We start from the raw sequence: 23,915 nt of genomic DNA, 5'->3' as shown, positions 1-23,915 counted from the left end.
CAAACTGTGGACCAGTATTTTCTGAAGTGCCCTTTGTGATAAAAATGTAAAACATTGAATAAAGCTACCTAATACAATAATATAAATGAATCGACAAGTATATATAGTCTGGGTTATACTTAAGAAAATCAAACATCTCAAATTCACAGAAATAGAAAGTACAATGGTGGTTACTATGGGAAGGAAATTAAGAGTTTCAGTTTTGCAAGATGAAAAAGTTCTGGAAACAAATTGCATAACATTGTGAATATATGCAAAATTATCAAGTTGTATGCTTAAAAATGGCTAAGATGGTAAAAAAAAAAAAAAACAAGCAAAGAAAATCAGAATATATGATATGAAGCTGACATGGGAATTTATTTTGTAGAAAAGCAACAACTAGGGAATGCCAAACAACCCTAGTACATCTAAAGTACCATCTATAAAAATGACAACCGCTCACAACGACAACACTGGAGCACTGAAAGGTACCAAACCACCTTCTGAGTCCAAGAAGTCAAAGTATAATCAGTACTGTTTTAATGTTCTTACATATATTGAAATTCTAATACGCTGACAAGTGGTAAACCGGATAACTACAACATCTAATTATGTAACTTTGGGTGATACATAACATGACTCGGTGATATCTAAGTCTTTTGACAATACACAAACTTACTCATACTCATCTGGCATATCTCCACACATATTTTAAAATTCCAATTTCTTGGTCAAATGATGTATTTTGCAAATTTTAAATATATTTAGATGTCTTTACTATAAAAAGTTAAATGTATAACTAAATTAGTAAAAAGTGCTGAGGTTTTATTGGAACATTAATACTCTGACAAAAATGTTTATGAATGTACTCTGTACTTTACTAATACTGCCTTTTTTCATTTATATCTAAATTTCCCCTTCTATTTAATAACCAGTTTTGATTTTTTATATGAAATCTATAACTTCTTAATTCATACAGATTCTTCTCTTTTTCTCCTTATTTCTTAGCTTAAATTCAGTTTAAGTTTTATTGGTATCTTAAGCTTCATGTGTATTCTTACTCCTAAACACCAGCAGTTCTTCAGAGGCCTAAAATCCAGCATGGGAATCACTATATTAAATTAGTTCTAGAAAAAAAAAATTAAAGATTTTTTTTCTGAAATATACAGAACATGTCATGCCAAATCTCTTGTTTATACAATAAACTGGTAATATTGGTAAATTGCACATATAGCTTATATTCCCAAAACAGAATAACTTAAATATTAAAACGTACCTTTATGTTACCACCATAACTGACCTTATAGGCATAACAAATGACAATATTCAATACAAAAAAATCACAAAATCCACTAACCTTAAGTGCTATGGATGGCATCATACGAACTCATCTCCCTATGACCTATTCAAACTACAGACAGCAAACTATAGCTTTAAGCTATTCTAGCATTTAAACCCTAATTAGAAATTTATACGAAACACAATTTTATGTTCAAATATGGAAATAAGCAACATAATTCCAAAACCCAAAAGTATCCCAGCATTCTGTAAAAAGAAATATCCCCAGCGGCTACATCCATGGTCACTAGCATCATTGTGCAACATCTCAGGTACCTTTAAAACAAACAAAAAAAGAGCAACCTTTAAGTTTCCAGAAGCACAGATTTTAGAAGAATTTCCAGGTCACTGTACTAGCTTTCTATGTAGCTGGATATAACATGAGTCTAAAACATGAATCTAGCTAATAAGGTCACACAGCTTTTCCTAATAGCTCATTAACAATGATTACTCATGGTCTGCTCAGCAAGTCAAAATTATATTGATCCAGTTTACTTCACTGTAAAAACGAGAGCTACACTGATTACCCTGCTTACTGTCTGTATCTGTACATAACATGTGGTTCACTCAAAGTTCAGAGATATGGAAATCTTTTATCTTATAAAATATAATCTTAGCAGTAAGATTGGCTGAGACTGTTAAGTAGACTTTGGTGACAAAAAGATGACCCCTTCATCCGTTAGTAAGGACCCTTTAAGTGTTCTGGTGCATACACAGTTTGCCAACAGTATGTGGCTTGTACTAGGTTTCTCACAAGTCTGTGTACAATTCAATGCCTGATTACTGAAACTCTACTCTCAGAAAGACACATCAGAAGCAGGTAGATACTTCTGTGTATCCTGAAGTATACTTATACTTTGTTGAGCACAGAATCTCACTGCAACTACATTTACCCTACACTCTTTTAAAAAATGCTGTTTCATTGAACATTTTTATTTCATTGTTAGTCAATTCTGTAATTTGACTTCTTAAAAACTTACCATATCAACCAGAGCAACATACATGAACAAGCCTGCAGTAAGTGCAAATATCCACATAGAAACATTCTCAGCATAATGACCAATGAAAATTCCTGTGGCCATTCCAAGGTACGCCAGCATGGCTGACAGGGCATTATAAAGAACAGCTTGCTTAACAGTCATGCCAGCCTTTAGTAAGACAGCAAAGTCACCTTTAACAGAAAACACAAAAAGGCAATTAAAGTCATTAAAAAAATCATTTTTAAGACATATACCCAAAAGACTTTCCAGATTTAAGAAATCCTCCAATTTTTTTGAGGAGTGGGGAAAAAAAAAGACAAAATTAACAATCACCCAGGGTTAAGAGTTAATCAGTATAAAACACGCTAACAGTTTTATAAACTAAGATATCTTTTATCCAAAGTTTTTCTTAAGGTTTCTTGTTTGTCAAAGAATGTCAATACCAAGAATCTACCACTGAGCTCTTGCACTGTCTTCAATGGGCTTTCAAATGACCACAAGCAGGAAGAGGGAGTAGAGAACACACAGGAAATGATCAGCAAATGATTAAGGCAATATGCATCATAATTAAGAGCTGAAGAGTCTAATGTTCTGGTTATAAAAGAAGAAAAGAAATTAAGATCAAAGTACTTCAGAGAGGCTTCGTGGAGCCTGAAGGATCTAGAATGTGGAACACAAATCAGATGTTGAGGATTACAAGCATCGAACAGGAAGATGGGAGGCCTTCTAAATGGCAGAATACACGCCAAGGGACAAAGGTGAGAATGGTACGACAGGCGTGTGGCCACCGGTAAGAAGAAAAACAGAGACACACACAGAACCAGGGCAACTCTGGGAAGGTTTTAAGTCCTGCTGCTGCTGCTAAGTCGCTTCAGTCGTGTCCGACTCTGCACGACCCCATGGACGGCAGCCTACCAGGCTCCCCCATCCCTGGGATTCTCCAGGCAAGAACACTGGAGTGGGTTGTCATTTCCTTCTCCAATGCATGAAAGTGGAAAGTGAAAGGGAAGTCGCTCAGTCGTGTCCGACTCTTCGTGACCCCATGGACTGCAGCCTACCAGGCTCCTCCGTCCATGGGATTTTCCAGGCAAGAGTACTGGAGTGGGTTGCCATTGCCTTCTGGTGACAGAGAAAAAGATTATTCAAAACACAATTCGTCAACTTCTCTTTCTTTTTAGTTCCAGTGACATTCTCTTTGTCAAGTTCTCTCTGTTAATGGAAGATGATTCTTTATTTGCCTATGATCTTATTCCTATTCTGTGTACAATGAAAACAGGGACTGACGTCACCATACGCTGATACAGGAAAGTATCTGGCAGGGGAAAAGGACCAGAGATGGGGCTCAGGAATCTGTTTGGCAACCCCACACAGGCAATTGTGTAATCAGAGTTGCAGGGTTAGAATTCTGGCTGGAAACAGACTTGTCCTCAGTAAGAAACAAAGCTAGCTAGGATAGTAGACTTATGAGAAGCCATAAATGAGAAAGCCTGCTGGAAACTATTGTTAGCAAAAGCCAGTGACACTGAGATATGCTACCCACCTGAAAAATACCATTTGTAGGGTTCTCTTACCTAATTCATGGGGCAACTCATGACAAAACACGGCAACAGAGGTACTTAAACCACTTGATAAACCTTCAGTAAAAGCAGCACCTGTGTAAAAAAAAACACTGCAGTGTTTTGTGGGTGTGTATTTTTAAAATTTGTATAGCACATACAATGAGGTAAAAGAAACTATATTCTGCTTGTGAATAAACAGAACTTTCTCAACTGCACTCTGTAACTTCTTCATAAACAGAACTTTCTCAACTGCACTCTGTAACTTCTTCATAACTAATCTTAGATTACATTCAATTAGGCTTAAATTTCCCAAAGGAGCACAAGCAGATATGATTGAAGGGAAGGCTGGGCTGTGCCTTAGCGCGATTAAATGATCTTACACAAACCTGAGAAGTAACTGCTACCACATAAAGCACTTACGGAGAAATATAAAACAAACTGATTTAAAGGTTTAGGGGAAAAAACCTCAGGAATCAAGAGTACAAATATGTTTCCTAGCCTCAGAGGAATCCACTGTTTAATTAGATTTTTTACATTTATTCTTTCAATGTTTTGATAAGGGAAGTTTAAGACAAATAGCTCCCTGCTTTTAAAAGTTAACACGTTATACAACTGATTACTTACAAACCATGACTGAGCATTTGCACATCCTTCTGTGTCGCTTAAGTTGTGCACGGTGCAGAGGAGGAAGAGCGCAGTGTGGGGAGCAGGGCCTGGGCTCATCTCAGCTGGGCAACAAAACAACACTGCCTCGTCGGACCTCGCCTGCCTGCTCCGTAATTATTTCCATGGGTCCTTCTAGAACTCTGTGGGTCTGTGTGTGTGCACAAGTGCCCATTCATGTCCAACTCTTTGCAACCCTATAGACTATAGTTCACCAGGCTTCTCTGTCCATGGGATTTCCCAGGCAAAACACTGGAGTGGGTTGCCATTCCCTTCTCCAGGGGTCTTCCTGACCCAGGAACTGTCTCTTGAATCTCCTGCTTTGCAGGCGGATTCTTTACTACCGTGCCACCTGGGAAGCTCCTCCCTTCCTGCACTAAATTACTACAATTCATATATATTCTATTATCTCTCAATGGTAGCACAACTTACAAAAAGTCTGTAATTCTTCTTTGGGTACGGATTAGTAATTTAAACTTATTAGATAGATGAAGATTCCTTTAGCATAAAAGAAAAGATGGTGGAAAAGATACTTTCACTTTAATAATACATACTATTGATATTGCAGATAAGAGAAAGTAACTTTTGGCAGCTACAATTTAGTTAAGGGCCCAAGCACAGTTTCTAGCACTTTTTCATCTTATCTCACATTTATCACTGTCAAAGCAGTCAAAGAAGAGATAACATTGTGATAACCTTGGATGTTAACAGCCTTATCAAACCAACCTACTCTTTGCTAAAATCAGCAGCTTAAAGTGGCATTTTCAGAGATCAACAAACAAGGGCTGAAACAGAGAGACGTACCAATTGCGAGGCCATCGCTGAAATTGTGCAGGCCGTCCCCCATGATCACCATCCAGGCCAATGTGGCGATGCCAGCGTCTTTCAGCTCCTCCCGAGAGTAGCGCTGGCTGTGGCTGTGGGGGTGGTGGTTCTGGTGGTGGTGGTGATGGAGAATATGATGGTAGTCATGATGGTGGTGGATGAGATCATCGGACTGGCCGAGTGTATCATGGAAATGCGAATGGCATTTATTCTTGCACCCTCTGGGTACATATTCATTGTAAACTTCCTGCGGATGGGCATGAGCTATCATGACCTCCTCTTCTTCCAAGATTGCTGGCTGCTGAGAATCAAAGTGGGAAGGCTCTTGTGAGTCAGCTCGTAAATAGCCTTCAGGTCCTAGATGTAAACATAAAGGACATTGGGACAAAGTCAAATGGCTCTGTTAATGTGCACATTTCAAAATCTCCACTGACAGAGTCAACAAGACTTCAAAGCATGGCAACTCTCTCACATACACCTACCTGGCAGACTAGACTTTAGAGTATTGTTGACGAAAAACATCAGTATGTTTTAGTGAATTTTAGAAGTTAAATGATTTCACTAAGAATGGATTTTAAATGATAGCCTTCAGTAACCGCCCCAGATCCTCCCTTAAATTCTTTTGCCTCCCTATGTTTTTCAAGATATTTTTTTTCTGATTATAAAAGAACCACACACATTTTAGAAAAATATTTCACTGTTGACATTTAAAATATTTTAGAAAAATATTCCAGAAAAATTGGAAATAAAAAACATGCACAATTCTGTCATCTGAGTTCCTCTCTTTCAAAATTCAAGGGAAAGCAAAAGAGGGGAATTCCTTGGTGGTCCAGTGGTTAGGACTCTGCACTTTCACTGTCAAGGGTCTGGGTTCAATCCCCAGTCAGGGAACTAAGATCCTGCAAACCATGTATTGTGGCCAAACAAAAATTAAAAAGGAAAAGCAGAAGAATGTGAAATACCATCATCACCAGGAAACATTTATCTGTGTAAACTGCAACAATAGGTTTTGCTTTTTCTTTTTTTTACACTGGCATCAACTTTTATGGGAGCATTCCTGACACTATGGTCCAATTTTAAAAGTTATTTCCTCTCATGATTATAAATTTCACTGGAAATTCTGAAGACGGAATAGATGCAGGAAGACAAGTCAGAGTATTTCACTCACTCTTTAGAGAAGAGCAGCATGCTGGAGACAAAGGGTGGACAGAAAGTCTTAGGACTGCCCAGTAGCAACAATAAAGCTGCTCTTTCTCCTCAGTTCCTCAGTCAGCAACTGAGTGTCTACTCTGGGCCAGGCACCAGGACAAAGTGGAGCAGAACAAAGTCTCTGCCTTCAGGAAGCTCATGTTCTTGGGGGAGATAGCCACTTAACAAGGAAATACAGGTATAAATAAGGTAAGGCACTGGATAGCATGGGAAGAAAATAGAAAAGGCGAATATGAGGAGAGTGAGTGGGAGACCTCTGTATTGGGATGAGCCAGGAAGGCCTCTAAGAAGGAGATGTCTGAGTTTGAGATTGAAACAATAGGAGGAGTTTATATGAAGACCTGGGAGAAAAGTGCTCCAAACAGAAGAAACTGAGTATCAGCTTCTGAGACAGATCTGGTATACTCACAGGATGAAAAGGAGGCTGTGAGGCTGGACAGAGTGAACCATCTGGGGGAGTGGAAGGCAGGGCAGGACCTCAAAGGTCATCATGAGGCATTTGGTTTAAAATTTTAATTTTAACTGAGCCTGTCCAACAAGAAATGCCAGGCTAACAAGCTCTAGGAAACACAGTAACACAGTAGCTTTACAGTGAAGAAACACAGGAGACACAGCCTTGGCCAAGTGATCAAAATTACCACCACCGCTATGTGACCCAGCATCATGGTGGGAGGCAGGTCACACCACTGAAAAGGATGTAACACACTTTGTGCTATTCCTGCCCAAAGTGATCAACCTGATGCAAAAACAACAGACTCAAAATGAGGGACAATAAGAGGCAACATCTGACCCTGAATTGTACTCTGGATCATTTTTTTTTTTCCCTTTTGGGGGTTAGGGGAGTATAAAGAAATTATTAAGACAATTGGAAAAACATGAAATTGGTCTATAGACTAGAAAATGGCATTGTATCAGCTTTAATTTCCTGGTGTTGATCACTGACCTGTAATTACATAAGAGAATGTCCTTTCTCTTAGGAAATATAACAAGTATTTAGAGGTAAAGAAGCATCACTTTTGTAACTTACTCTCAAATGGTTTAGAAAAAAAAATGAGTAGTATGTATATACACAGAGACAGAGAGAAAGAATGATAAATGTACACAAAATAACTGGGGAATACAGGAAGAGGCAGAGGAATTCTGCATACTATTCTTGGAACTTTTCTCTAAGTTTGAATTTACCTCAAAATAAAAAAATTATAGAAAGAAGACATATAAATATACATAGAAATAACCAACTCACTGGCAATTAAAAGAAAGTGTAAGTTTAAAAAGAGGGGAGGGATTCCCTGGTGGTCCAGTGCTTAGGACTTGGCATTTTCACTGCTGGGGCCCAGGTTTGATTCCTGGTTGGAGAACTAAGATCCCAGAAGCCTCGTGGCACAGTCCAAAAATAAAAATAAAAAAAAAAAGAGGGAGGGGAAGGTTAATGGGGTTGGATTATGGTCCCATCTCTTGCAGATAGTCCGAGTTGCCTGCAAATCACAGAGCAATGGACTCCCCTCCAGCTCTCAGATTTATAAGGACTTACGATCATCTGTATCTACTTTCTCCTCATTTGTTGAAAGTTGAGATTCATACTTGGACAGCTGCTTTTTAATCTCCACATCATCATCATTTTCAGGCTTTTTCTGATTCTGTAACAGCAAGGAAAAGCAATACTTGAAATAAGTGGTTTACTTATGCATACACCTTCAGATAAACAGTTTAGCAAAAGATTTCATAGAAAAAGACAACAGAGTACCAGACTTCTAAAGGAATAAACCCCATCTAAGGGCAAGGCCTGCACTTAACTTCATAGCACCTAGTAGTTTGTTTTAGGCAGAAACTGTTCAGAAAGGTAAAGGATGATGCATCAGTAATATGAAAGAAAAATCACACACTAATCTTTCTGCTGGTCCCTCAGGTCACACAGTATAATCTGTTCTCATGAAAACAGCACTGCATCCCCTGGGAGCTATTTAGAAATGCATGATCTCAGGCCACACCCCAGAGCGAATGGATTAGAACTTGGATTTTAACTAGGTCTCCAGGTGACTCACACACACATTAAAGTTGAGCTCTGCCTCAGGCCATCAATTCAGAACAGGCATGTCCTCCTGGCAAGTACTGATCTGCTAACCACCTGCCTGGTTTCCTCCAATGACTCTTTTGGGCAATGAAAGCCCATACTTGCCACACTTTTTATAACTTAAAATTATACTGTGATACTGATATGTACTTGTTACTAAAACTAAAATACTTTTGCTGTCATAAAACGCCATTACCAAGTTTTCTCTTTTGAAACAAACCCTAGTAGTCAGTCTTGAATTTATCACTAGATTTTTAAACCAGCTGAATACCATACTTGAGATACTGTCCATATCTCAGAAGCCAAGAATGAAGGTCACTGCTAGAACAATGGTGCCTGTGTATTACCGACTTACGGAGAATATTTAAGATAAGGAAAACCGTCACAAAAACAATCACCTTCTTATTTGCAGTATCTTTTGAATATGACTCAATCTCCACCATAACTGAGATTTCATTTTTAGCTCTAACAGTATATAAAATATCTGCACATTTTTAGGTAATAAGAGTTTTTAAAAGGAAGTACAAACCAATCTTTATACTTACCCCTGGCATGATGCCTCAAACACAGAAAGTACTTAAGTATTTGTGAAAATAAGTGAATTCAGGATACTTTAAATCACTTAATTGATGTTTTCTTTCTTGTTGACTATCTCTAGTTTTTAACCAATTCTTTCATTCCACAAGTATTAAGGGCCTCTAATGTTTCCTGTGCTGAATCCTGGCAATACATCAATACACCATACACCAAGATACACATAGTCCTTGTTCCCATGGAGCTTATCACCCACAGGGAGGGAAGTTTTATACAGGTAATGATTACACAATTCTTTGATTGCAATTTTTGATACACTTTCAGTTCAGTTGCTCAATTCTTTGGCACTCAGCCTTCTTCACAGTCCAATTCTCACATCCATACATGACCACAGGAAAAACCATAGCCTTGACTAGACGGACCTTTGTTGGCAAAGTACTGTCTCTGCTTTTCAATATGCTATCTAGGTTGGTCATAACTTTCCTTCCAAGGAGTAAGCGTCTTTTAATTTCATGGCTGCAGTGACCATCTGCAGTGATTTTGGAGCTCAAAAAATTAAAGTCTGACACTGTTTCCACCGTTTCCCCATCTATTTCCCAAGAAGTGATGGGACTGGATGCCATGATCTTTGTTTTCTGAATGTTGAGCTTTAAGCCAACTCTATACACTTTACAAAGGACAAATACACAGTACTACAAGAGTGTATAACAAGACCTAACTAACTCCCACGACAGGATTCGTCCAGGAAGTGATGTTTATGCCAAGACCTAAAGATGAGCAGGGGTTTGCTGGAGAAGGGTGGGGAGGAGTAATCCAGGCAGGGAGATGGCATGTGGGAGGACCCTAAAGCAGAAAGGGAGCAGCCCCTTCTTTAACTGAAAGAAGTGCAAGGTGGTTGGGGTCTGGTAGGTCAGAGACTGGGCGGCCAGTAGTGAGGCTGGGTAGCGGGGAGTCCAGACAGTGCAAACCATGGACTATGGACTTCATCCTGTAGTGGACTTCATCAATCATGAAGCTATGGACTTCATTCTATAAGCAATGGGACTGAGAGAGACAGAGGATTTTCAGCAGTGGTGTCCAACCTCATCAGACTCATTTAAAAATCACTCTGCCCTCTCCACTCTGGATTAGAAGAGGGTAACAAAATAATTTAGACAGTCTAGTCAGGAGGCAGCTGCTGTCAGTCAGGTAAGCCGAGCTTAGACCAGAACAACAGCAAGGAAGATGGAGAGAAACAAATAATTTTACTTCTGGATACACTTAATAAAACTAGGTTGGATATGAGGATGAGGGGGATTCATAGATGATTTTCAGGTTTCCAGCCTAAGCAAGAAACCTGAGAATCTGGTAGAAAGAAAGTCTGAGGTAGAAATATTGTTAAGAGCCTACTGCTACTGCTAAGACACTTCAGTTGTGTCCGACTCTGTGCGACCCCACAGACGGCAGCCCACCAGGACTGCCCCGTCCCTGGGATTCTCCAGGCAAGAACACTGGAGTGGGTTGCCATTTCCTTCTCCAATGCATGAAAGTGAAAAGTGAAAGTGAAGTCGCTCAGTCGTGTCCGACTCTGTGTGACCCCATGGACTGCAGCCTACTAGGCTCCTCCGTCCATGGGATTTTCTAGGCAAGAGTACTGGAGTGGGGTGCCCCACACCAAGTATGTGATTCAACCCTAATTTGAATAAAGAGATTGACATATATGGATGTCTTAAGGGAAATCCTAGGTAAAATGTTCCATTATAAGACTCTGATGCTGGGGAAGACTGAAGGTGGGATGAGAAGGGGACAACAGAGAAGGAGATGGTTGGATGGCATCACTGACTCGATGAATATGAGTTTGAGTAAACTCTGGGCATTGGTGATGGACAGAGAAGCCTGGCGTGCCACAGTCCATGGGGTTGCAAAGAGTCAGACATGACTGAGCGACTGAACTGAACTGAACTAAACTGATGGGTCTGAAGAGCTACCAATGCTTACCATGTAAGGAGTAGATTTTTCTTTTTGCGAGAACTAAATGAGATTTAAAACTGTTATATAAGTAACACTAAGATCTGGATGCCCCTGAAAAAAGATAAATGCAATAGTTTCTAAAAAGGAAGAGAACATGAAATGTTTGTGATACACCTGTGGGAAGTCTTTGCTTAGAAATTATGCTTATTTACTATTTAATGCTTCTTATGCGTGTGTGCAAAGTTGCTTCAGTTGTGTCTAACTCTACATCCCCATGGACTGTACTTAGCCCGCCAGGCTCCTCTGTCCATGGGATTCTCTAGGCAAGAATACTGAAGTGAGTTGCCATGCCCTCCTCCAGGAGATCTTCCCAACTCAGGCATCGAATCTGAGTCTCTTCCATCTTACTTGCACTGGCAGGCAGGTTCTTTACCACTACTGTCACCCGGGAGGCCCTTAATGCTTCTTAAACATTCAACAAGCGTTTACCAGTCCTCTACTATGTGCCAGACACTATTCGAGGCAATGGAGATATAGCAGTAAAGAAGATGGAGCGGTCCTGGCCCTTGAGAGCTTACATGCTAGCAGAAATTATTTGAGAACAGAAATTCCAAACTTCGTTAACTACAACGCTTAATAATATATATGTAACACAGAGTAATATATGGAATGCACTGTAATATCACTGTTGCATTTAAAAACATGGGTCAAGACACAAGATTGATTTCACAACTCACAAATAGTTATAACTTAAAGAGTCTGAAAAACACTGATCTGTATTGCCACAGACAGCCTACCTCTTAGAGTCCTATGTTAGAGCACCAGGGTAATAAACAGCACTTTTTAGGTAAAACTAGAAAATTACACTGAAATTAGAATGGCATCTGAAATAGAAATGCAGTAAAACAAACACAAACAAACCCCTCCCCTGCAAAAAAAATCCTTGAGAATGCAGAGGAGGAGGATATATCCTCAAAGCCACCCAAGTGAAGTAGCAGGGACAATGGGGACATGGAAGACTTCCTGTATTAAGAAGGAGTCAGCTCTTGTTGCTTCACTTATTCCCTGTAAACTGACATTCAGTAAGGGTTCAAAATCTGCAGTTTGAGATTTAAGTGACTGTAAAATCCATAAGGGAAAATATTCACAGGATGGAGGAGGCCACTCTGCTCACATGCACTGGGTTCCCAACCTGAGCTCTAAGTTCAGCAAGAATCAACTTCATGTCTCTTCATGAAGCAAGTCTCTTCATGCCAGCTATACCTGCTATTCCAAGTGCATGATTTAATTACATATTATTCAGGCTATGAAATGCCAGTGAGAAGAGTTACTGCCATGAAAATTTAAGTTGAATGCTTCTGAAAGATTCAAAGGCAAGTTGCCAATTACATAAGGCAATCACTGTATAAATCTTTTTAACTTTCAAAAAATCTAGATTCTACATTAAAATAGCTTTACAAGTATGTAACCTTTTGCTCAATTTAAGAGAAACCAAAACTAGAAATTTAGAAGTAGCAGGGCTGCAGAGAAAAAAATGATCACACAGAACTCTGACTCCAAGAAGATCTTCAGTTCAGTCCAGTTCAGTTCAGTTGCTCAGTCGTGTCCGACTCTTTGTGACCCCGTGAATCACAGCACGCCAGGCCTCCCTGTCCATCACCAACTCCCGGAGTTCACTCAGACTCATGTCCATCGAGTCGGTGATGCCATCCAGCCATCTCATCCTCTGTCGTCCCCTTCTCCTCCTGCCCCCAATCCCTCCCAGCATCAGAGTCTTTTCCAATGAGTCAACTCTTCGCATGAGGTGGCCCAAGTATTGGAGTTTCAGCTTTAGCATCAGTCCTTCCAATGAACACCCAGGACTGATCTCCTTTAGAATGGACTGGTTGGATCTCCTTGCAGTCCAAGGGACTCTCAAGAGTCTTCTCCAACACCACAGCTCAAAAGCATCAATTCTTCGGCGCTCAGCTTTCTCCACAGTCCAACTTTCACATCCATACATGACTACTGGAAAAACCATAGCCTTGACTAGACGGACCTTTGCTGACAAAGTAATGTCTCTGCTTTTGAATATGCTATCTAGGTTGGTCATAACTTTCCTTCCAAGGAGTGAGCGTCTTTTAATTTCAAGGCTTCAGCCACCATCTGCAGTGATTTTGGAGCCCCCAAAAATAAAGTCTGACACTGTTTCCCCATCTATTTCCCATGAAGTGATGGGACCAGATGCCATGATCTCAGTTTTCGAATGTTGAGCTTTAAGCCCCCTTTTTCACTCTCCACTTTCACTTTCATCAAGAGGCTTTTTAGTTCCTCTTCACTTTCTGCCTTAAGGGTCGTGTCATCTGCATATCTGAGGTTATTGATATTTCTTCTGGCAATCTTGATTCCAGCTTGTGCTTCATCCAGCCCAGTGTTTCTTATGATGTACTCAGCATATAAGTTAAATAAGCAGGGTGACAATATACAGCCTTGACGTACTCCTTTCCCTATTTGGAACCAGTCTGTTGTTTCATGTCCAGTTCTAACTGTTGCTTCCTGACCTGTATACAGGTTTCTCAAGAGGCAGGTCAGGTGGTCTGGTATTCCCATCTCTTTCAGAATTTTCCACAGTTTATTGTGATCCACACAGTCAAAGTCTTTGGCGTAGTCAATAAAGCAGAAATAGATGGTTTTCTGGAACTCTCTTGGTCAACATCAAATGACCAGAATATGAGCATACAAATGGCCAAAATGTGTACATGTCATTATTAAGCGTCCCCATGGGGACAACCTTTTGACTGATTTACCCAGTCACATCAGAGAGGAAGAGGAAGATAACCATAGGCAACTCCAAAGATATTTTCACCAGATATAGAGCTTACTGTTGAGCTTCATATTATTTCTGCGGGCACTTTGCAAACGGCAAATCTGAGTGAGTCAGATAGTCTTTCAAACAAAACATAATATTTAGCTACTGAGTAATTTTAAAGCTGCACATACTTACTGTACATAACTCAAAGAGTCTGGGGTAAGTACACACCCATGAAACCACCGCCACCATCAATGCCTTGCTTGATCATTTATATAGATGTTTACCCTTTCCAGTGACTCTGAAGGGAATACTGAAGACAGAGGAGTCCAGGGTTACTGACTTCCATGAATGCTTCTGGGAGCAAAAAGGTACTGAACCTCTTCACAAATGAAGATCATACACCTTGGAAAAGCTCTGCTAACAGTTCAGTTCAAGTGCTGCTCTAAATAAATGTCCAGTGCATAGTAAGTACTCAGTATAGTTTTTCTTACCTTTTTCTTCTTATCTTTAAATTGCTTGATCAACGTGAGGACATGTTCAACAAGAAACATGAAATACAAGCCTCCCAGAGCTGTCAGCCCTTTCCACGTAGAATCAAAATAAGTATTTTCTTGAATGTTTTGAGAAGACAAGTGGCTGAAAAGTGGTCCCTTCTTCATTTCCATTGCTGGTTCTTCATGGCTGTGACTATGGTGATGACTTGCATGAGACTAAAGGCAAAATAATACGGATTTTATAAATTCATTTGCTTCACATGTCAGAAAAATTGGCTAAGATAATTAACGTCAAATACGAAACCATTCAGAATTAGGCAATTAACGTTCTACTTCAGAATGAGGGGAAGTTTAGGATATTAAAAGTAAAACTACCAATAAGCAGCAGTGACCCAGAGCTTAACATATATAATGCACGATGGCACTTCAGCGGAGTGGATCTATTCAGTGTAGAGACAGACACATTCTCCATCGATCCTCATAACGTACGGGTAGAGGGTATTTCCAATGTTTCTCCATGGCCACAAATAAGTCTTAACAGGCATATAGTGTCTACTGCTCATACATCCAGTGGAAAAGCCCCTACCACTGTTCTCAGTGTGCTTCCAAGAAGCCCAGGCTGGGTAACGGGCCCTGGCCAGTACCTGAGATCCAGGCATCCTGCCCCAGTGGCCCGCAGCTGGGTGCAGCAGGAACTTCTGTCACTGCGTGTTAGGGAACCAGGTGTGGTGCACACCAAGGTGAGACTGGGGGTCATGGATACAACCCATGCAAACGCTCCTAGAAACTAAATTTCCAGCCTTTTATACATATCAATACAGAGCACAAACTGAAAATACATATATTCAATATATATATTTATAGATGCATGCGTTATGTATTAGTATTTAATGTTGAATAATAAAACACACTGAAAGTGAAAGTCTCTCAGTCCTGTCTGACTCTTTGTGACCCCACGCACTGTACAGTCCATGGGATTCTCCAGGCCAGAACACTGGAGTGGGTAGCCATTCCCATCTCCAGAGGATCTTCCCAACCCAGGGATCGAACCCAGGTCTCTTGCATTGCAGGTGGATTCTTTACCAGCTGAGCCACGAGGGAAGCCCAAGAACACTGGAGTGGGTAGCCTATCCCTTCTCCAGAGGATCTTCCCTACCCAGGAATCGAACCAGGATCTCCTGCATTACAGGTGGATTCTTTAGCAACTGAGCTACCAGGGAAGCCCTATAAAACACACTAATGGGATAAATTATTTACTTACATGTGGAAGAAGGTGTAAGAAAGCATCACCACTCAGTGTCCCGACAGCCAATGCCACAAGGAAACTCAGAAGAAACTTGAAAAACACCCGATTCATGAGAGGCACTAAGATCACACCCAGCAAAGACAGGAAACTGATGACGGAAATGGCTATAAAGCCACCAACCCAGGCTGTCAAAGAGAACAAGACAGAGCAAAGGACAAAGCAAACAACTGATACACTTTCAAAGAGAGACTGTGGAGTGGCATAAAGTAATCTGTAAAAGCAGGGAAGTTTACACCTATGGCTGATTCATGTTCATGTTTGGCAGAAACCAACACAATACTGTAAAGCAATTATCCTTCGATTAAAAACAAAAAAAAAAAAAGTGGAGCTAAAGAAATACAAATGCAGTGGAACAGAACTGTGGTAATAGAGCAATAACCAAGAAGCTGGATCAAATGTGACTGAACCCTCTGGGCAAAAGGCATAACCTAGGAGAACATTCTTCAGCGAGAGTCCATATAGTCAAAGCTATGGTTTTTCCAGTAGTCATGTACGGATGTGAGAGTTGGACTATGAAGATGGCTGAAGGCTGAAGAACTGATGCTTTTGAACTGTGGTGTTGGAGAAGACTCTTGCCAGTCCCTTGGACTGCAAGGAGATCAAACTAGTCAATCCTAAAGGAAATCAACCTTGAATATTCATTGGAAGGACTGATGCTGAAGCTCTGATACTTTGGCCACCTGATGTGAAGAACTGACTCATTGGAAAAGACCTTGATGCTGGGAAAGATTGAGGGCAGGAGGAGAACGGGGACAATAGAGGATGAGATGGTTGGATGGCATCACCAACCAACTTGATGGACATGAGTTTGAGCAAGCTCCAGGAGTTGGTGACAGGGAGGCCTGGCATGCTGCAGTACATGGGGTCGCAAAGAGTCGGATATGACTGAGCAGCTGAACTGAACTAAGGGTGAAGGAGGGGGAAGGTATGGTTACCAAGGATGAACTCTCAATCACTTGGGAACTGTGCTTACAGACTCCCTTAACAGTTAAATTATGAGAAAGAAGAGGAAAACGTTAGGAAAGGAGGGAAGAAAGGAGAAAGGAAAGGAAGCTGGGAATCAGTAATATCCTCAGTGAACAAAGCGATCAATTCTTCATTATAGGTTCTGAGCAACACAACTTACACTACAGCAGACTGTGTCCTGGTTTCATGTATTAATAAGAGCACACTAGGATTAGGCTCCTAAACAACTCTGACCTTTCTCTAAACAATGTGACAACATACAAAGCAATCCCAACTTTTTAATAGGAGGATAACTGCTTTACAATGTTGTGTTGGTTTCTGCTGTGTAACAATGTGAATCAGTCATAAACATACACATATCCCCTCCCTCTTGAACCTCTCTTCCACCCCACCCTCATCCCACTCCTCTGGGTCCTCACAGAATGCTGGGTTGAGCTCCTGTGTGTACGTGCTCAGTCACGTCTAACTCTCTGACCCCCTGGATTGTAGCCCTCCAGGCTCCTCTGTCCATAGGATTTTCCTGGCAAGAATACTAGAGTGGGTTGCCATCCTCTTCTCCAGGGGCTCTTACTGACCCAGGGATCGAACCCGAGTCTCCTGCATTGGCAGGTGGATTCTTTACCACTGAGCCACCAAGAAAGCCCCCAGCAACTTCCCACTAGCTATCTGTCTTTTACATGGTAATGTGTATGTTTCAATAGAACCCAAAATTTTTGAATGATCTTGACATATCCTGTGGAAGGACCTCAGACAAGTTACTATATAATGTATTTTCTAGTTTTTGTTTATTTTTTAGGGTAAAGCTAACACATTTGCTTTCTTCACATCCCAGGCAGAGAACAATTAAGATGATATATTTGGAATTATGCTGAAAAATGAGTAGGCTGATGTAAATAGAAGGAAAAAACACAACATAAATATATCTACTGGAAATTATTTTTACATAAAAAAGGCAATTTTACCTATTTGTAAAGAATAGGTCTTTGGAGGGATTTCAGCTTTCTTTTCACTTGTTGTATGAATCAGACATGATCTAGTATCAATCTGATTGATGATGGCTGGGCAGAGATAGTTGAACTCGGTGGCATTCAATGGAACCTGGATGCCCATGCCATGAGATGTAAGCAGCTTTGACGCATTGAAACACTGAAGAAAAAAGAAATAAACAGTGAAATCACCAAAAGACATTCCCATTAGAGAATCTAAAAAAGCTGTTGATGACAGAACTCCCTTTCCTTGCTGAAGCTACTTCTTTACTTAAGGTAAATCAAGAGCAACTTTTGTTTTAAGTACTTTGGAATTTGCCTCAAGCTACCTGGAGATACTTTGTCACAGGGCTGATTTCCCATCTCTTCTGCTTATTTCTTCTTGGGAGAAGCACATCACTAGTCACCTCTGGAGAAAGTCTCAAGAGGAAAAAGTTTGAGGATAAATAGACATTCACAAGCCTGTTAACTCACTGTATAAACCTATTAAGGAAATGAGCTTTAATTTCTAGATGGGTTCATTAGAGATTGAGAAATATGTTGTTTCTGTACTAACGCTATCATACCTGGTCTAAACAAGCCCAAGGCATGTCACTCTTCCAGCAATGACTGTACTTGCAAAACTTAGCTCAGTGCTGTGTACATACTTGGCAAAATAACACTTCACAACGAGAGAATATTAAATTCTGTAGATTACTCACTCTGGCACAGGACAACACTGGTTAATGAAACAAACCTGCACCGGCAGGCAGTTGTTTCAAAAATTTAATTAGATGACAAGCTTAGTTTGAAGAGAATCTCTGCTGGAGAATGTAAGCTCCCTCTTCTCACCGAAAAAAAACAAACCCAAAAAAACCCACCAAAAAACCACTGGCACTAGCACCTGTTTCTCATCTTCTGAAAAGCTATTTTAAACTCCCACAATTCTTGGCCAATACTAAACAAATTTTATTACTAGTGTTGCTATGGGAATGACCATTAGAAGGATTATCCCAGAATTAGTAGTCATGTGATGGTTTGAATGAAATACTTAAGTTCTGCCTATTTATGTATACCAACTAATGTCTTGTTGACATCTCTTAGCCAAGGCAAACTGTGTACAGCCTGGAAGTCTAGCTTCAGAGAAGAAAAACACATGAACTCAGGACTCACTGCCCAGACTTTCCACTTGTCTAGCACGTCACTCTAGGTAGCATCTCCAATTTCACCCACCTTACAAGTCACTGTGATCCCTTTGTCAAGGAGGCAAAGCTGCTCTTGCATTCTCTGGCCCTTTAAACCACACCTTTCCCTAAAACATGAATTCTAACTCCTGCTCTTTCGATCTTCCATTTTACGTATTTTTTTTTTAATTAATAGTATTCACCTTTAAAGATTTTCTCCCCCAAAATAATTTCATATATTTTAAATTCTACATTAGAAAATATCTTCACCAGGCAGCATTATTCTTACCGAAGAACTTACCCCACAAGTTTTTTATCAGGAATGTTTTCAACATAGTGGAGACACTTTGAGCTAAGTGCCTTGCTCAGAAAGGAGAAATTCCCCGTTCAATGAACTCAACATTTTATTTTTAGTTTAGAGAGAATAGCAATGACAGGATAGACAGCAGGCATACTGATTAAAATAACGAGAAACATCTTACCTCCTGAGTATTTTCGCTTGGGCTTCTGGAATACATAAAGTCTTTTCTGGGCTCACTCATTGATTCATTGGTTCTCCTACTAGCCAGTCTGCTCGCCTGGCTCTTTTCTGTGACACTGGGTGGAGTGGAACTGTTCACATCTTTGGGGAGAAGTTTCCCATGTTTTGGAGTTTCTATGGTCTCGAGAAAGTGAGTTCCCTCAGAGACAGCATTATACACAGTGGAGGTCACTTCACTAGCACCGACACCCTCCTTGATTAAAACATTCCTTCTGCCACTGGCATGTTCTGATCGATGAGACCCCTTCCCGTGGCTGTTTCTTGGCTCTTTGCTTGAACCATCAGAGTCATGGTCTGGGCAGAGAGCTTTCCGACTATTTTTACTGGAAGCAGCATGATTATGGTGAGAGTGATGCTCATGGTCAGAGCGATGCTCATGGTCAGAGTGATGCTCATGGTCATGGTGTATATGAATTCTCTTAATCTTATCTATGCCTATATTCTGAAGCAACTTTTTGAACCCTTCAATTGACAGGGAATTATTTTCTCCATAGCGGTGGAAAAGCTGTTGTAGATGATGCTGCCGTGTGGTAACTGCCAAGTTAACATTAATGCCAGATTCCCAACTTGGAATAATTTTTTCAGTGGTCTGAGGGAAAGCAGTGGCTGGTCCTACTTCATGAAGGGGGTTTGTGACTGACAGAGTGAAGGTCAGGATCAAGATCACTGATAAATTCCTCGCCATCGCACCTTCCTAAAGAAGACAGAAAACGAAAGGAAAGAAACAACCTTGTCTTCACTTCCAAAACAATTTGAATTAAGAAATCTCATGCTGAAAACTGATGTCTAATCAAATAACGAAGTTTAACAAAGCACCATCTAGAGTGATCGTGTAGTGCTAGATACTGCAAAAAACAAACAAAAAACCAAACTGGAGTCCTAGGCTCTACCTCTGCATTGCTGAAACATGGGAAACAACTGGAGAGCAGTTGAGTGCTAAGACTCTGTAATTAACACTATAAAAGCAATAGTAATTCAGAGGCTGGAGGGACCCATGTTGTCACAGCCATATTGGCATTATATCATGTTTCAAACAAGAATTCAAAACAAGAGAACACAAAACCCAAACTAGCTACCTCAACCACGACCACCACCATTTCATAGAACAATCTTTTAACAGCAAAAAAAGTAAATATGGCAATCAGAATAAGTCACATTTAACATTTTTTTCTTAAACCATATATAAATCTATTTGAGGCCTTTCTCCACCAATCTCATTCTTCAGAGGCAACTAATTTGGCTAGTTTCTTGAGAATCCCTCATGCATACTCAGGTACACGTGCGCCTTAATCATACTAATGGGATCTTTTGTTTTTCCACTCAACAAATGACATCTTTCCATGTGAGTATATACAAAGTGATCACATATTTTTGAATGACTGCACAGTAACAGTTCTTTAAGGAAATTAAACTTTATTAAAAAACTGTGTTGCTCTTATTTTGCTATCACTCATCTGCACAATACTGCTGGGAACCAAAGAACTATGCTCCAAAGAGGAGTTAGGGATCCAGCTGAGCCTTGAAAAGCAGAATTCAGTTAAGCAGACGAAGGTATAGGCCAAAAGAAGCAGCTAGACTAGTATCTCAAGACCCAGTCAGCAGATGCCCAGTACCAATGATGGGTGGTGATCGTGACCAAATTGGTCTGCCTCCAGTGAAAATAAGGGGAGTGAGATGGCAAGGGCGAGGAGCAACCGAGCTCTACCACCTTCAGCTTTTCTTCCTTGGACCAGCTGGTAACACCTATTTCATACGGAGACAGAGGAAACCACTAGCATGGATGTATGTGGAAGTGCTCCAAACGCTGTCAGCAGTATTGCACAGCGGCTGCTTATCGTTCTGTGAAAGGAGGACGTATGCACTATCACCGGGCTAGACTCCTAAAAGAACAATCCTTGGGGCCCGAAGTTTTAAGGGGCAGAAGAAAACCTTTAAGAAATACACGAGGAGCGAGATGGGTGGGGACAGCACGGACGAATGGCTCAGGAGCAGCTCCGTGCCTTTCCCAAGGGAGGGAAGGATGCTTAGGGCGGTCCCAGACCCGCCAGCGGATCTCCATCCCCGCAAGTCCGCGTGTGCTGGAGAAAAAAGCAGAAGGAAAGGGCCTGGAGAAACGGGTGAGCGGAGAAAACGGGAAAGAGCTCGCAAAACTGCCTAGAAGGGCTTTTTATTTTTAAACACCATAGTACTCTCTCGGAAAATGAGATGAACAGGACAAACCATTTCCTTTCCCCGTTGGACCTCGAAGCCCGCTGTGCACCCCAAACTGGGAAGTCCGGCCTCGCCGGCCCCGCGGGGTTCCCCTCTCCGCCCACCCTTCCTAGACCAGCGGGACTCACCTCTCCGCGGCCTCGCCGACCCCCGGCCCGCTCCCGCGCGTCGGTTCAAGTTCCCGCCGGCGGTGCGGAGCCGACCCTTACTTGTCTCCCTAGAGACCTCTACACGGCACGGAGAGGCGGCGGTCTCATCGGCCCGGCTGCCCCTCGGTCGGGGAAGCGCCGCGTAGACCCCGGCTAGCCGCGCCCCACGCGCCACCGCCGCCGCCTCCCGGGAGCAGGAGGACAATCACTAATTAGCGCCGCGCGCAGCGCGCTTCCAGGAGCCACCGCCTCCGCCGGCCTCGGCTGCGGGGCATGCGCAGTGCGGCTCCACCCCGTCCCCGGCGGGCGGGTCCGCGGGTCCGCCTGTTCGCTGGCGCCGCGGGGCTCGCAGGGGCGGGAGGGGGGCGGAGACGCGGTCCTGGTGCGCGCGGGGCGCCGAGATCTGCCGGGGGAGCTTTCCTCCAGCTCCTCCGCGCCCCCTGCCTCTCTGAGAAACTCGTTCGTCAACCCCCCACCACCACACCGACCCAGCCCCGTCTGCCGCTGGGATCCCGGCAGTGAGGGCAGCGGGACGTTCTCTGGGCACACGAGTCCTGGGTCTTTCTGGAGGGTTCTGAGCGCTTCCGGTCGCGTCTGTGTTCCTGGGACGCAGGCCGTGCTTGGGCCACGGTCCTCGACTCGAGGGTCGAGGTTACCACAAAGGGCCGCTTGGGCTGGGGTGGGGGTGGGGCGGGCCCGGCGGAGGCGGGGTCGCCCCCGCCCCGCCCCCGGCCGTTTCGGAAACGCGGCCCGGATAACGCCCGCGGGAAGACGCGGCGGGCAGGCAGTTCCGCTCCGAGGGCGGAAGTGCGTGCCCAGGTTTCGGCCGCTGACCAGACAGCAACATGGTGGCACCCATGCTGGAGACGTCTCATGTGTTTTGCTGCCCGAACCGGGTGCGTGGTGCCCTGAGCTGGAGCCCCGGGCCCGGAGGGCTTCTGGCCTTCGGCACGTCCTGTTCCGTGGTGCTCTATGACCCTCAGGTGAGAGAAGTGGCCGGACCCCGTCTGCTTCTGGCGCCACATCTGCTGCTTATGCTCAGGGGCGGACTCTGTAGAGGCTGCTCCAGAGCCTGGAGATCCGGTGTGCGGCCCGATCCGCTTAGGGGAGGGTGTCTGGGCGGCGGGTCTGGCTCTGGCGTGCGACACTCGCCTCTCGCCAGTCTCCTGCGCTGCGTCAGCCTGGGGTCACCGTGTCCTACAGGTGGCCTGTTAGCTGCATGGAAATTCAAACGATGATAACCTTTCTGAAGCCTTCTGTGGAAACTGTTACACTGTTAAGGAATCAATTTGGGTTTGAAAAGATTTGCATTTAAATGTGGGTTAAAGCCATCTCACAGGTGCCATCTCATTCTTTTAAAATTTAAAGTTTTTGTTTTCTGTTTGCCTTTAGCCGATGAACAATATTGTGATAGTCTAAGGTAACCAACCAGTGAAGGGACTCAGCCATGCATATACATGTATCCGGGGCTATCTCATTTTTGTATTTCCCTAAGTGTTACTTAATAAACTTTTGCTGTTTTCAGTTTCAAAGACATATCGCTTGCAGGTTAGCTTCGGGAGTGGATATTTTAAACAATGTGCCATTAGGGCAAAGGTCCTAGGAAGTGCAGCTCTTAAGCACTTATCCATTCCCAGAACTGCACCCAAATGGTTGTTTTCTTGGCCTTTTTGCTACCGAACTTCTCAAGTGACTAGTTTCTGTATTCTTCCCTGAGTTCATTGTGATCCCATTCCCACTGGCTGATTTTGGACAATACAGTTAGTGTTGCTTCTCAAAAGATGCCTCAGTATAAAAAGTAAAATACTGGGAATTCAGATGCAGTGCAGGAGATAGCATTTTTTTTTTTTTTTTTTTTACTAGTTTATTGCCAAATTCTGACTTAAGGGATTAGATCTCATAGACAGAGTGCCTGAAGAACTTTGGCTGAAGGTTCGTGACATTGTACAGGAGACAGGGATCAAGACCATCCCCAAGAAAAATAAATGCAAAAAAGCAAAATGGCTGTCTGAGGAGGCTTTACAAATAGCTGTGAAAAGAAGAGAAGTGAAAAGCAAAGGAGGAAAGGAAAGATATACCCATTTGAATGCAGAGTTCCAAAGAATAGCAAGGAGAGATAAGAAAGCCTTCCTCAGTGATCAATGCAAAGAAATAGAGGAAAACAATAGAAGGGGAAAGATAGAGATCTCTTCAAGAAGAT

The 23,915-nt window shown here is 42.3% G+C and overlaps 2 protein-coding genes and 1 non-coding gene across 4 annotated transcripts in view; 2 read left to right on the top strand and 1 right to left on the bottom strand.

The window, feature by feature from the left end:
* Positions 1–331: 331 nt before the first annotated feature.
* On the bottom strand, positions 332–22,000 carry SLC39A6 (solute carrier family 39 member 6). The gene is made up of 10 exons (XM_055559398.1): positions 21,695–22,000; positions 19,297–20,049; positions 17,628–17,811; positions 15,655–15,824; positions 14,391–14,609; positions 8,085–8,190; positions 5,324–5,701; positions 3,869–3,949; positions 2,298–2,488; positions 332–1,593 (listed from the first exon to the last, which is right to left on the bottom strand). Exons 2-10 carry the CDS (start codon positions 20,038–20,040, stop codon positions 1,441–1,443), a joined length of 2,226 nt encoding a protein of 741 aa, XP_055415373.1. The 5' UTR covers positions 20,041–20,049; positions 21,695–22,000; the 3' UTR covers positions 332–1,440.
* Positions 6,163–6,235, top strand: TRNAE-UUC (transfer RNA glutamic acid (anticodon UUC)). Its single transcript has one exon. It is a non-coding gene; the product is annotated as a tRNA-Glu (tRNA).
* Positions 22,001–22,470: 470 nt separating the features above from the next.
* Positions 22,471–23,915, top strand: part of ELP2 (elongator acetyltransferase complex subunit 2) — a 46,895-nt gene continuing 45,450 nt past the window's right edge. The window contains exon 1 of one of the 2 annotated variants that reach the window (XM_055559397.1): positions 22,471–22,698. In XM_055559397.1, the coding sequence (XP_055415372.1) occupies positions 22,561–22,698 (138 nt within the window). In that variant the 5' untranslated portion in view covers positions 22,471–22,560. The remainder of the gene's footprint in view (positions 22,699–23,915) is intronic. The other variant, XM_055559396.1, reaches the window with a different exon arrangement.

Source organism: Bubalus kerabau, chromosome 21 (assembly GCF_029407905.1).
Source record: "Bubalus kerabau isolate K-KA32 ecotype Philippines breed swamp buffalo chromosome 21, PCC_UOA_SB_1v2, whole genome shotgun sequence".
Taxonomy (NCBI): domain Eukaryota; kingdom Metazoa; phylum Chordata; class Mammalia; order Artiodactyla; family Bovidae; genus Bubalus; species Bubalus kerabau.
Note: the sequence above shows the minus strand (reverse complement) of the source record. Positions and strands in the feature narration are given on the sequence as shown.

Bases quoted from the DNA above. Each gene is read 5' to 3' on its own strand.
- SLC39A6 (XM_055559398.1), bottom strand. From the start codon at position 20,040: ATGGCGAGGAATTTATCAGTGATCTTGATCCTGACCTTCACTCTGTCA. The intron at 14,610-15,654 runs GTAAGTAAATAA...TTTTGCCTTTAG, and splicing joins TCTTACACCTTCTTCCACAT to TCTCATGCAAGTCATCACCA. The intron at 3,950-5,323 runs GTACGTCTCTCT...TTTTTTACACAG, and splicing joins CAGCGATGGCCTCGCAATTG to GTGCTGCTTTTACTGAAGGT.